The following is an 11,479-nucleotide window of genomic DNA, read 5'->3' as shown; positions in this document are numbered from 1 at the left end:
ACTAGCTTTGAGCTGAGGGACAGTGCCCAGGCCCAGGGTTCAGGCCCCACAACTGGACCCCCCCCAAAAAAAAAATCACCCCCATTCCGGCCAAGGTCACTGATTGAGCACTTGCAGAGTGTGGCAATTTCACCTATGCTGTCGTTCATTTGGGAATACTTGCCAAAACTTTTCCGGCTGTCTAGGGTCAGGGGGTAGCTGAGGAGGGGAGGCTTGTTTAGTGCCTTAAGGCTATTTGGCTTAAGTCCCAAAGTGCACTTTTCCCCTATGGTCCTGGGGCTTGAACTGTGGCCTGGGCATTCTCTGAGCTTTTGCGCCCAAGGCTTACTTGAGCTACAGCTCTGGCTGGATGTTTCCTGACTGGCTTGGAATCACAACCCTACAATCTGTCTCCCTGGAATAATTAGGATTACAGGAATTGAGCAAGGTGTCCCGTTGCTATGAAGCATGGCAAACACTCCCTCTCCTAACAGGGCCGAGCTTACCCAAGGCTGGTTTTCTACCAGGGCCACACAGACCTAGTTATTCTCCTTTCACACTGTGAAGCAATGGTCCTTGGAAAGGACTGGTGGGGCCAACACCCTACTCCTCTATTTCCCCACCCACTATCCCATAGCAGCTGGGCCTACACTCAAGTCACATGTCTATCCTGACACTGAAACAGCAAGTTTCACCTTCTTCCCCTAGCATGACCCTTGCCCTGCTCACCAGGGTGACTTAAAGGGGTGCTGCCAGGTCAGAAGAGCAGGATGTAAAGTGAGGTGCTTCCACTGCAGTTGGCCACAGATCCCATAGAATGCCATCACCTGTGTGCAAGCTGGAGGGGAACCCCATGAAGCTGTCCTGAACCCTGGACCTCACAGACTTCAGGAGACCTGGGATCCATGCCTGCACTGGTATTGCCCACTTAACTGACTTCTTGCTCAATTTCCTTTCTCATTTGCTCAGAATCAGACCACTTCCTCCTTCCCCAAAGGTCATGGCTCTGCTTACCAGATCAACAACACTGATACCCTGTAGCCAGCCAGCTGCTCTCCCAAGTGACTAAATCACCAGCTTCTGCCCCAAAGTAAACCCTTCCGTTCTATACAATGCTTGGCCTGCACAGCTCTTAAGTATCTCCTTTACTGCTGAGGCTGTGAATGGAAGGACGGCCATCTGGGGATTCACAGCAGCTGAGTACAGAGGTGGCTGGCCTGCACTCAGCCAACATTCTCATCAACAAGCTGTGTGTAGAAAAGGGGAGAGGACAGTGGAAAAGTGCAGCACCTCAATAAGCACCAAGTTCCGTGTTGATCGTGTTTTATTGACTGGAAAACTAAACCATCATCCAGCCCAGGCCAGTATGGGCTCAATCTTCCTCCTCGTCATCCCCGGCTCCAGCCCCGCCCTGGCCCTTCTTGGCATTCTTCCTCTTCACACGGCCTGGGCGGCCTCCCCCATAGGGAGAACGGAGGGAGAAGTCAATGTGTTTCTGGGAGTCCAGGCGCACGATGAAGGATGGGATGTTTACCACCTGCTTGCGAACCCTGGAGGGGGGAGGACAGGTGAACAGGTAGACCAGACCACTAAGGCCCTGCCCCAACTTCCTTTGTCAGCCCATCTGCTGGGCTCACTTGTAGCTGCACTCACGGGTTGCAGGCTGATGGGCACTCCTGATTCTGACAGTGTCATGCCAGGCTCCTGAGCACCAGGGTAACCCACACAGAGCATCTGGAGGTTCTCTCCACCTCACACAAGAAATCCTAAGTGATGCTCTGGGTTGATGTGGCTAGTTAAAGGTCAGATAGTACTTGTCTGACTGCCCAACTCCTACAGACATCAACTGTGAACTTGTCATACTGGTGATGACAGAAACAGAATGCAGTGACAGAGTTGGACAGGACCTGCTTCAAGCCACCATACACAGCTCAGCCTGTCCAACTAGGCCAGACCCCCTTCTCACCTGCCAAGGGGGCATTGTGGGGCTTTACCTGTGCAGCGGCTCACAGCCTGGCAGAGGCCTTCGCAAGGTGTACGGCTCAGGCCGCAGTGATCCTTGCGCTGGGCTAGGGGAATGAGGCTGACCCCAGATCACCCTCCACCCTTGTGAACAGGTTCAATCTGTACCCTCAAGGTAAGCTCACACCTATCAGCTCCAAGGGCTGCACAAGAGACAGGGACAGCAGGCTTAACAACGGCGACCGCCGAGGGGCTGGGCTGGGGAGGACTCCAGGGGCAGTACCTGATATGGCGCTGGCGGATGAGCACACGGGCGTGGTGGATGGATTTGGCCAGGCCCAGTTTGAAGACCTGAGTCTGCAGGCGCCTCTCCAAGAAATCCTCTATCTTCAAGCCCAGGATGTAATCCAGCTTCATTTTGCCCTCATCTAGCACCCCGATGCGAACAAGCCGACGCAGTAAGGCATTACCTGGGAAACAGCAGAGCCCACTCAGGGTGGACTAGCTACTGTTAGTAGCCCAGGAGGCTGCCCAGATGCAGTCCACAGAAGTTCAGAACCCAAGCCTTTGGGACATTCAGCTCACAGTGGCAGAGCATAGGATTTAACCTTTGGTCCAAGAAAACCCAGGTATCTACAAGGGTCGGCTTTGCCTGGAACCTCAGCACCCCTGTTCCCGATTCCTCTGATGCTCCCCCCCCTTCTATGCCCACCTTCGAACAGACGCCGTGGGTCCTTTTCGTCCAGAGTCAGCAGCTCCCGGGCAGCCTTGCGGATCTTAGCCAGGGTGAACTTGACCCTCCAGACTTCACGCTTATTCCGGAGCCCATACTCGCCTGCGGGTGGACAAAAGGGGGGCAGCGCAGGCTCAGAGCAGGATAGACACCCGACATGAAACCCTCCCAAACTGCCTTGCAAGCACGTGGGCAGCCTCACGCAGACACCTCAACTATCTCCGCGACTCACCGATTAACTTCAACTCCTGGTCGAGACGGGATTTCTCGAAGGGTCTCCGCGGGGTGACATAGGTCTTGCGACAAACCCAGCTCCTGGCCACCGGCATGTTGGCTCCCCTAAGCCGTCAGCGCCTGTGTGAAAGGGGGAGACAGAGAAAGAGGGCTTGAGAACCCGCAGAGCGCCTGCGCAGAAGGCTCACACTTGGCGCCAGCACCGCGCGTGGGAATTCATGACGAAATCTCGCGAGGAAATCTCACGAGAACGACCCGGAAACTTTCCTAAGCTCACAATCGCCCTTCTCATCAGCTCTCGGCCTCCTTTGTGTTTTCTTCAGATTAACCGTGAACGCCCAGAATCCCTACGCGATCATGCACCCCGTTTCCCGCTCTCCCATACCCAGAAAATACCGCCGAACAGAAAAACTAACCTGCACGCCGGCTGTGATACAGAAAGAGGAGTACGCACGCCGCGCCGCGCTCTTATACCAACGCCGCCGGCTCGTGGCGTCACCGCGCAAGACTGCCGTCTGCACCAATCACAGCAAGCGTTGTTGGCCGCCAGGAGAGCAGTAGAGAGGAGAGGCTGGGCTAGAGCGGCGCCGGGCTGGGAGGACTCGGTCTGTTCACGTGGAGAGATTGGAATGAGGAACCCCCCCCCCCCCCCCCCCAAGTCAGGCCGGCCACGTTTTAGCTCGACTCTCGGCTTCCAAAGGAGGCGGGACGCGACCTGGCCCATCACTCAGGCTCCCGGCGTCCACGCACCACAGAACTGTCTCAGTTCCAGGTAAGATTCTTTGAAGAAACGAGAGAACTAGCCACGGTCTCCAAGCCACGCTTGCGCATTCTCTTAGGCAAACCTTTAGTAAGAATAATTACCACATGGAAGCATGCCCAGTCCTCCATTTTAAATTCTTACACATGGGCTGGGACCTTGAACTGGGCATGTCCAGAAGTGTGTCGGCCATCTTTACTTCTGGCAGGACCTTACCACCGAGCTTCTCCAGGAAAGTGACCGCCCCGCCCCTAAACTGTCCCTCCACTCCGCCTGCGAATGTGCATAATTCCCTCTTCGTTCTTTGGACCAAGGCATCGCTTTGGAAATGCTTCCAGCGTGATGTTTGCCTGCTGTAGGTAATTAGCCATCTTTCACTACTGCTTTATCGCCCGAGTTTGGTTTTTGACTTTGTATTCGCCAAGATGTGAGCAGAGTATTTGGTTACACCTCAGTCGCTGGGCTTGGTGGGTCTCACCAAATTGTGTCAACTGCTGTAGGACTTGTCTTGATGCCTGAGCCTATTCTTACAGCGCAACCTCCTTCTGCAAAGGGCTTCCCTCGGCTCCCACTGGAGGGTCTTGATCCATTAAGTTCCAGCCCAAAAGGTGATTTGATGAGTAATGAAATCTCCCGTTTAGTCATTGAAACCTGAAGCATTAGCGAGAGCTAATCATACTAAGAATTATGCAGAAAGCTGGCTATTTGAGGGTGAAGTCGCTTTGCCTCAAAGTGGATCTCACTATGGGCTGGGAATGTTGCTTCGTGGTATAGTGCTTGACTAGCATGCATGAAGCCCTGGGTTCGATTGCTCAATACCACATAAACAGGAAAAGCTGGAAGTGGCACTGTGGTTCAAAATGGTAGAGTGCTAGCATTGAGCTCAGGGACAATACCGAGGCTCTAATTTCAAGCCCCAGGACTGGCAAAACAAACACAAAAGATCTTACTAGAGGGCTGGGAAGGTGGCTCAGAGGTAGAGCGCTTGCCTTGCATGCCTAAGGCCCTGGGTTTGATTCCTCAGCACCACATAAGCAAAAAGAAAAAAGCCGGAAGTGGCGCTGTGGCTCAAGTGGTAGAGCGCTAGCCTTGAGCTGAAGAGCTGAGGGACAGCGCCCAGGCCCACAGTTCAGGCCCCACAACTGGACTAAAAAAAAAAAAAAGATCTTACTATATCATATATGCAATGAACAGCAGAGGCTTTTTTATTATTGTTTTTCGGACTGTTAGAGATTGAACAGGGTATGGGCACTGTCCCTTAGCTTTTTTGCTCAAGGCTGGCGTTCTACCACTTGAGCCAAAGCTCAAGTGAGAATAAAAGTCTCATGAATTTTTCTGCCTGGCATGACTTCAAACCACCATCCTCAGATCTCAGCCTCTTGAGTAGCTAGGAGTACAAGCCTGAGACACTAGTGCCCAGTTTTGTTTTAACTCCCACAGTGCTGATATTAAACCCAGTGACACACATACTTGGGAAGTGCACCCTACTAGGCTATGCCCCAGCCTGGGCTCTCTAAGGGACAACCTCATCACTTAACCCATGAAACTTTTAAATGTATCTTCACCTTTTGTCCCACCTGTACCAGCAGCTCTTACCTGTAATCCTAGCTACACAGGAGGCTGAGATCAGAGATCAAGGATTGAAGCCAGACTAGGCAGACAAATCTGAGAGGCTCTTCTCTCCAATTAACCAGCAAAAAACTAGTACTGGATACTTTGCTCAAGCAGTAGAGTGCTAGCTGTGAGCAAGACCATGAATGAACAACGAAGGCCTGGTACTGGCACCAAAAAACAAGAAGACAAAACCCCCTAAAGAACTGAGGGTAGATAGTGTGTTTATAAGTTTATTGCCAAACAGTCTCGAGTGATAAGAGCCCTGCCTTGCAAACATGGAACCCTGAGCTCAACTCCCAGTCTTGCCCACTGTTTGAGTGTTGCTGAAGTGTCAGAGCACCTTCTTCACAAGCACAAAGCCCTGAGTTCAAACCTCAGATTGCCCCACCCCACCCCCCCAAAAAAGAAAGGCCAGGTAAAAGCCCAGCTCCACCACTTACAATTGAGTGATTCTGGGCAAGTTATTTGCCCTCCTTTTTCTCACCTGAGTAAGCACCCCACCCTTGCATGATGTGTCAAGGACTAAAAAAATCACAAACTTGACATTTATTCAACAAAATTCATTGAGATCTAAGCCCTGTACAAAACAGAGAGGGGTCAAACCTAGACCCTCTGTGAAGAAGCTCACAGTTTGGAAACAGATAAACTACAAAAGCAGCCCAATTAGTTAGTGCCTAGAAGTAGGCTGAGCCTAAAAAAGCTGTAGTGTTCCGAACCCTAGGGTCAACATACAGGGAATCAGGGAGGCTGACCTCCACGCAGAGGTGAGTGCAGAGATGAGTCTGGGCCATCTGGGAAGGCTCTTGCTGAGGATCAGGTGTGAGCCCTGGGTGGTGGTGCTCACTGCAGGCTGGCCCACTGCAGGGAGGTATAGACCACCTTACCGTCAGGCTGAGGAGAGCACAGCAGCAGTGTCTTTCTGACACTGGTCCCAAGGCGGCCAGCAGAGACCAGATCTTGGAGTGGGATGGGGTCTTCAGCGGCCCAGCACTGAGCTATGTAGTGGGCATGGAAGCGGAGCGGGTCACCTGCGAGAGGGAGATGGGCATGTAGGGGTTCCCAAAGGCAGAGGGTTGGAAGACACCAGTACAGGGACCCAGGGTCATTTCAGTACCATGTGACCTAAAAAATCTACTTCTCAAGATTTCTTCCTAGTGGCAAGAGCTGGTACTGAAAGCTACAGGGAGAATGGACAGGGAAGATAATAGACAAAAATAAATAAATACTGAGAGCCTCCATCTCAATGGAAGAAGTTGGGGGTTGTGGCATACTTGTCATCCTAAAATATGATAGAAAAGTAAAAATAAGAGGATCCAGGTATGGGCCCAAGGAAAAAGCAAGAGCCAGTCTCAACCAATAGGAAAACAAAGAAGCCGAAGGTATGGATCAGCAGTAGAACATGAGTTTAGCAAGTGTGAGACTGAGTTCCAACTCCAGTACCGCAAAAAAAAAAAAAAAGTATAGTAGCGCTAACGTATAGCTACAAAGTCACTTAATCACATAATTACCAAAAAGATGGAAATGATTAAACCACAGACTCACTAAGATCTTACAGTATATCTGTAAGACCAAAGATTATATTGCTAATAAAAGGCTGGACCTAAAATAACGTAAATCAATAGCTTTGGTGGTAATTTAAATGACATATAGGCATCTTCATATCTAAATAAAAATAAAACTTTTCCCATAGACATTTTCTGTCATCTCTTTTATAAGCACACATAGACTTCCATGACTTTTGGTCACTAATGCTGTTGCCTTGACAACTTACATTTCGCTCCTTCCCAAATTTGCAGTTCTATCTGGGAGTTTCTGCACAGGTGTGTGTGGACCCTCAGTCTGTGTTTACCAAGTTACTTAAGCCCCACTGCAGATGAGCACCAGAGGAATGTGGCTTGTCTTAAAGGTTTCAGACACTTAAGGAAAAAACCACGACATAAATAGGAAGACACAGAACACACGTAGGAGTGGAAAGACAGCCAGCAGAGCTGGGGCCTGCGCTCACCAGGATACACCAGGAAGTCACCGCCAAACTTGCCAGCACCACTGAGGAAAAAGCCATGCTCCCACAGGTCTTTGTAGATGCTGTAACGAAGCTCGTGGGCGGGGCGGCCCGCGTGGGGCCAGTCTTTGGACTGGACCCGCCAGTCTAGAGGCCTAGCCTTGACAGGTCGAGGCCTGGCGGTGGCCAGCTGCACAAGCTGGGCCGATCTGGGCAGCGGAGCCACCTCATTTGAAGGTCCTGGTTGGGAAGAGGAGAGGACTGGGGGTGCGTGGGGGGGGGGGAGGAGAGTCCGTTGAGTTCAAGGACAAGGTCCTCCTGCCCCCAGGAAAGGCTGGCCAGAATTCCCTGGAGCCCCCATCCATCCCAGGCCTCCATCCAGATCCGGCTCTCACCTGTTCCCGCCTGCTCCCCAGAAGCCTGCCCATCTCTGGAGTCATGCTCTTCCGCAGCCTGGCTCCCGCCAGCCGCCCCCGAATCCGGCTCCAACCTCTGCTTCTTGGCAGCCTGGCCTTCTGCTATCTTCTCCTGGAGCTCCTGCCGCCGGGTCTCCCGGGCCTTGGCGGCCAACGCGCTTTGCTCCCGGAAGCTCTGGTCTTGCTGGAGCTTGAATGATGCTAGAGCCTACGAAATAAACGTAGCTGGAGCCCCAAGACGCACTCTGCGCCCCCCCCCGGCCTCCCGACCGCGCTTTCCAGAAAGGGGTCTCCCGGAGCCCGCCACCTAGGGCCCCCTAGCTCTTACCAGTTCGTGCTGGCGGGGATCGGGGCGCGGGGCGCTGACTAGGGTCACGGCGCCGATCTCGGCCAGGAGCCGCGCCTCCTCGGGCATGAGCAGCAGCGGGAGGCCCAGGCGGGAGTTCTGGCGGGGCCCGCGGGGTAGGGCGCCCACCGTGCGGCCCCCGACACCCAGGCGCTCCCGCAGCGCCTGCACCGCCTCGGCCCCCCACACCAGCGAGCGGCCGTTCGCCACCTCCACCACCAACATCCTCCTGTAGGGGGAAACGCAGAAGTCACGGCGGGACTGCCCAGGGCTCCCCCACGCCCCCGACCCCCGGGCCGTGCAGAGCCGCACACCCGGAGGTAGGGGCGGGGCCACACTCACGTCGCACCCGACGCCAGGCCCCGCCCCTGCAGGACGAAGGTGCTCAGCCCGCCATTGGCCACCACCGCCACGCCCCCGGAATGACTTGGAGACGCCCCTTTGCAAAGCGCGCTCCTTCGTCCCGGAAGGTGTTGGGAGAGCACGGCCGAAAGCTCAAGCTTTACCGGACCCTCTATCTCCGTCTCCGCCCCTCCAAGGCACAGAGGTTCGGCTTTCCCGCCTTCTCTGCGCTAGGCCCGCCCCCTTCCCGCGCAGGAGGAGAGGCTGATACCAGGCTGCTCCCCCTCCCCGTGCAGGAGGCGTGGCTGAAACCATGCCCCGCCTCCAGCGGCAGTGGCTCGGTCGAACTCAAGCCCCGCCCCCTCCGCGCGGGCGGCGTGGCCAAAACCAGGCCACGCTCCCTCCGCAGGGCAGAAGCCGAGGCTCCCCGCCCCCTCTCACACCTCCCCGAACGCAAGCGATTGCAAGTTCGGGACTCCTCCCTTTTCCCAAGCTGCGGCCCTCTTCCCAAATGCAAGGTTTGGAGCGTTCGGGCCTCAGAGGCCCCCAGCAACCCCCGCCGCCTGTGGCCCCGCCCCCTCCAGCCACCAGCGCCCCCCGACTTAGGGAAGTTCCCGCCCTACGAGTGAACCCCACAGCTCCCCGGTCACCCGGTGTCTGCTGGGCAGGCTCACCACACTCGGGAGCGCTCAGTGTGCGTCCTCGCTCCTCTTCAGAAAGTCCCCCTGTCCTCCGGTGGAGCCAGGCCTTCACTTTGTAAACAACCCACAGTCAAGGCGGAAACTGCCCCTACTGAGCGCAACCGGCGCGGCTTCCTACCCCGCCATCATACCGACCCCAGGAGTCACTTTCGTCACTCCGCCACGCAGCCAAGCAAAGTCTGGGCCCGCCCCACGTCAGGGCTATGGCCCCGCCCGCGCTGACCCCGCCCCCGCGGGGGTGGGAAGATTACTCATGGTCCCGCCCCCCGGGTCCTCCAGGGCTCTGTCCCTCTCGTGAGGGTCCTTCTTTCCTCCAAAAAAGACTCCGTGCTCCGCCTATTACCAAGCCAAGGTCTCGCATACTTGATGGTTTCCAAATAAACCGGAGCTTGTGGCCCTGCCCACTCCCAAGCCACGATTGAAATTCGCATCTAGCCCCGGAGAAAGCCGAGGCCAGTGGCCCCGCCCCCGAGCCGTGTAGGCGAGCTGCGGACTGTGCCGGAAGGAGCCCTGCGCAGGCCCCTCCCCCTCCCGGGCTCAGCTCTGGCCACGCCCTTCCAAGGATCCAATCCCGCGTCCCTCGAGGCCCGGAGCCACGCCCTTGCCACGCCCCGAGGCCACGCCCCCTCACGTACTCCCGGCTCCGCGCCCGAGCTCCGCAGTTCGAACGCAGCCCGGAGGTCGGGTCTCGGGCGCGTTCCTGCTGTGCCCCTCCCGAGCCCTGACGGAGGCTGTGACAAGCCCCGCGGGATCTGACGGTGCCGAGACGTGCTGAGCGAGGAGGCGTGGCGCGGACCGCGCTGGGCTCGGGTTCGGGCTGCCGGGCCTCCTCCCGCCCGGTGGACGGCTCAGGTGGGCCGGGTGCAGGAGGCGCGGATGGGCAGGTGGGCTCGGGTGCGGGGAGTGCGGGCCGGGTGCGGGCAGGGCCGATCCGCAGAGGGCCGGGTGCGGGCAGTGCGGGCCCGCATGTGGGCCGAATGCGGGGATAGACGCCTAGGGCTCCGCCCGGTCGGGTCGGACTCCGCGCCGGGCTGCCGCGTGCGCGGAACCTGAGGCTTGGGGGTGAGGCGATCGGCTGTCGGGTCGAGGTGGGCGAGGCCCCGGAGCTCCGAAGAGAGCGGGGCTGGAGGCCTAGCCTCCTCCGGCTGCTCGGTCGACGGGGTGGGAGTGGCTCCGGGTTCCCGAAGAGGGAGAGGTTGTGGGGGACCCCGGAGGGACATGGAGGGGTCCTGGGGTCCTCAGAGGAAGAGGCAGGGCCGTATTCCGACTCCGTTAGACTGTTTTGGGGTCCTAACCGGAAGGAGGTTTAGAAGGGGTCAGGGGGATAGTTTTATTTTTTGCATTCGGGAAGAAGTGGAAGTTCTGGATCCTGGGAGGAGAGGACTCAGGGCCTGTCTCTAGAAAGGTAGGGCCGAATCGGCCCCTTCGTCCTCCGCGGGAGGACCAGGACCGCAGGCCACACCTGGGTTCTTACTGTGAGCCCCCTGCTCTTCCCCCACCCGCCCCGCCTCGCTTCTCCAGACCATGTCACCCGAAGAATGGACCTACCTAGTGGTTCTCCTTATCTCCATCCCCATCGGCTTCCTCTTTAAGAAGGCTGGTGAGTCAGGTTCCCTCAGTGGAAAATAAAAGGTGGGCGGGGACAGAGGCAGGTGGGGTTCTCCCCCCCCCCACCAAAAGAAGATTCTAGACTTACACACTGTCCCCTTTCTCCTGCAGGACCTGGGCTGAAGAGATGGGGGGCAGCAGCAGTGGGCCTGGGGTTCACCTTGTTCACCTGTGGCCCCCACACTTTACACTCCCTGGTCACAGTTCTGGGGACCTGGGCCCTCATTCAGGCTCAGCCCTGGTGAGATGTGGGGAGGAGGAGGGGAGGAGGAAGAGGAGGAAGCAGCCTGTTTCCTCTGTGGGTCTTTGCTGCTTCTGCTTTATTCTCTTGATGTCTCCTGTTTTATCTCTTATTCCTCTGTCCTGTGTCTTGTCTGTCTTGTCTTCTCCTGTCTCCTGCACCTCGGTCTTCTATACATAGTCATAGTTGGGCCTGTCACCATTCAGTTATGCATCTCTCCCACCTCCACCCCCTATCCTGATGTTGGTGCTGAAAGAAAAAATGGAGGACTAAAAAGTCTTCACCCGAAACTTCTCTTTTTACTTACTTTTTTCTATGTGCTGGCACTGAGGCTTGAACTCAGGGCCTGAACAACTCTCTCCTGCTTTCTCCCCTCAAGACTGGTGCTTTAGGGGCTGGGAAGGTGGCTCAGTGGTAGAACGTTTGCCTTGCATGCTCGAGGCACTGGGTTCGATTCCTCAGCACCACATAAGCAAAAAGAAAAAAGCTGGAAGTGGTGCTGTGGCTCAAGTGGTAGAGCACTAGCCTTGAGCTGAAGAGC

At 56.1% G+C, this 11,479-nt stretch overlaps 3 protein-coding genes across 5 annotated transcripts in view; 1 reads left to right on the top strand and 2 right to left on the bottom strand.

Annotated features, from left to right (window-relative positions):
* Positions 1-1,290: 1,290 nt before the first annotated feature.
* On the bottom strand, positions 1,291-3,433 carry Rps9 (ribosomal protein S9). 2 transcript variants are annotated; one of them, XM_013027809.1, is made up of 5 exons: positions 3,325-3,433; positions 2,907-3,028; positions 2,654-2,776; positions 2,225-2,411; positions 1,291-1,529 (listed from the first exon to the last, which is right to left on the bottom strand). In XM_013027809.1, exons 2-5 carry the CDS (start codon positions 3,001-3,003, stop codon positions 1,352-1,354), a joined length of 585 nt encoding a protein of 194 aa, XP_012883263.1. In that variant the 5' UTR covers positions 3,004-3,028; positions 3,325-3,433; the 3' UTR covers positions 1,291-1,351. The 2 variants fall into 2 exon arrangements, with proteins under 2 accessions (XP_012883263.1, XP_012883264.1); XM_013027810.1 differs by lacking the exon at positions 3,325-3,433 and adding an exon at positions 3,294-3,317.
* Positions 3,434-5,809: 2,376 nt separating this feature from the next.
* Positions 5,810-9,276, bottom strand: Tsen34 (TSEN34 tRNA splicing endonuclease subunit). Of its 2 annotated transcripts, none has more exons than XM_013027795.1 (5): positions 9,039-9,276; positions 8,029-8,274; positions 7,680-7,908; positions 7,288-7,545; positions 5,810-6,310 (listed from the first exon to the last, which is right to left on the bottom strand). In XM_013027795.1, the coding sequence occupies exons 2-5, from the start codon at positions 8,269-8,271 to the stop codon at positions 6,123-6,125; spliced, it is 918 nt and encodes a 305-aa protein (XP_012883249.1). In that variant the 5' UTR covers positions 8,272-8,274; positions 9,039-9,276; the 3' UTR covers positions 5,810-6,122. The 2 variants fall into 2 exon arrangements, with proteins under 2 accessions (XP_012883249.1, XP_012883248.1); XM_013027794.1 differs by having other exon boundaries at positions 8,029-8,275; positions 9,063-9,276.
* Positions 9,277-9,740: 464 nt separating this feature from the next.
* The window catches only part of Mboat7 (membrane bound O-acyltransferase domain containing 7), a 12,222-nt gene continuing 10,483 nt past the window's right edge, over positions 9,741-11,479 (top strand). Inside the window, exons 1-3 of the mRNA XM_013027815.1 lie at positions 9,741-9,941; positions 10,611-10,689; positions 10,809-10,938. Coding sequence (XP_012883269.1) covers positions 10,825-10,938 — 114 coding nt within the window. The 5' untranslated portion in view covers positions 9,741-9,941; positions 10,611-10,689; positions 10,809-10,824. The remainder of the gene's footprint in view (positions 9,942-10,610; positions 10,690-10,808; positions 10,939-11,479) is intronic.

Source organism: Dipodomys ordii, unplaced genomic scaffold, assembly GCF_000151885.1.
Source record: "Dipodomys ordii isolate 6190 unplaced genomic scaffold, Dord_2.0 Scaffold105, whole genome shotgun sequence".
NCBI lineage: Eukaryota > Metazoa > Chordata > Mammalia > Rodentia > Heteromyidae > Dipodomys > Dipodomys ordii.
This window is presented reverse-complemented; position numbering and strand designations above follow the sequence as displayed.

What these genes read in the sequence shown, in the direction of transcription:
- Rps9 (XM_013027809.1), bottom strand. Translation starts at nt 3,003, where the DNA reads ATGCCGGTGGCCAGGAGCTGGGTTTGTCGCAAGACCTATGTCACCCCG. An exon ending in CCAGGAGTTGAAGTTAATCG is followed by an intron (nt 2,777 to 2,906) that starts GTGAGTCGCGGA and finishes GTCCACCCGCAG; the next exon opens with GCGAGTATGGGCTCCGGAAT. An exon ending in ATCCGCCAGCGCCATATCAG is followed by an intron (nt 1,530 to 2,224) that starts GTACTGCCCCTG and finishes TCCCCCCTCCAG; the next exon opens with GGTTCGCAAGCAGGTGGTAA.
- Tsen34 (XM_013027795.1), bottom strand. Translation starts at nt 8,271, where the DNA reads ATGTTGGTGGTGGAGGTGGCGAACGGCCGCTCGCTGGTGTGGGGGGCC. An exon ending in TGGGGAGCAGGCGGGAACAG is followed by an intron (nt 7,546 to 7,679) that starts GTGAGAGCCGGA and finishes ACGCACCCCCAG; the next exon opens with TCCTCTCCTCTTCCCAACCA. An exon ending in TGACTTCCTGGTGTATCCTG is followed by an intron (nt 6,311 to 7,287) that starts GTGAGCGCAGGC and finishes TCCCTCTCGCAG; the next exon opens with GTGACCCGCTCCGCTTCCAT.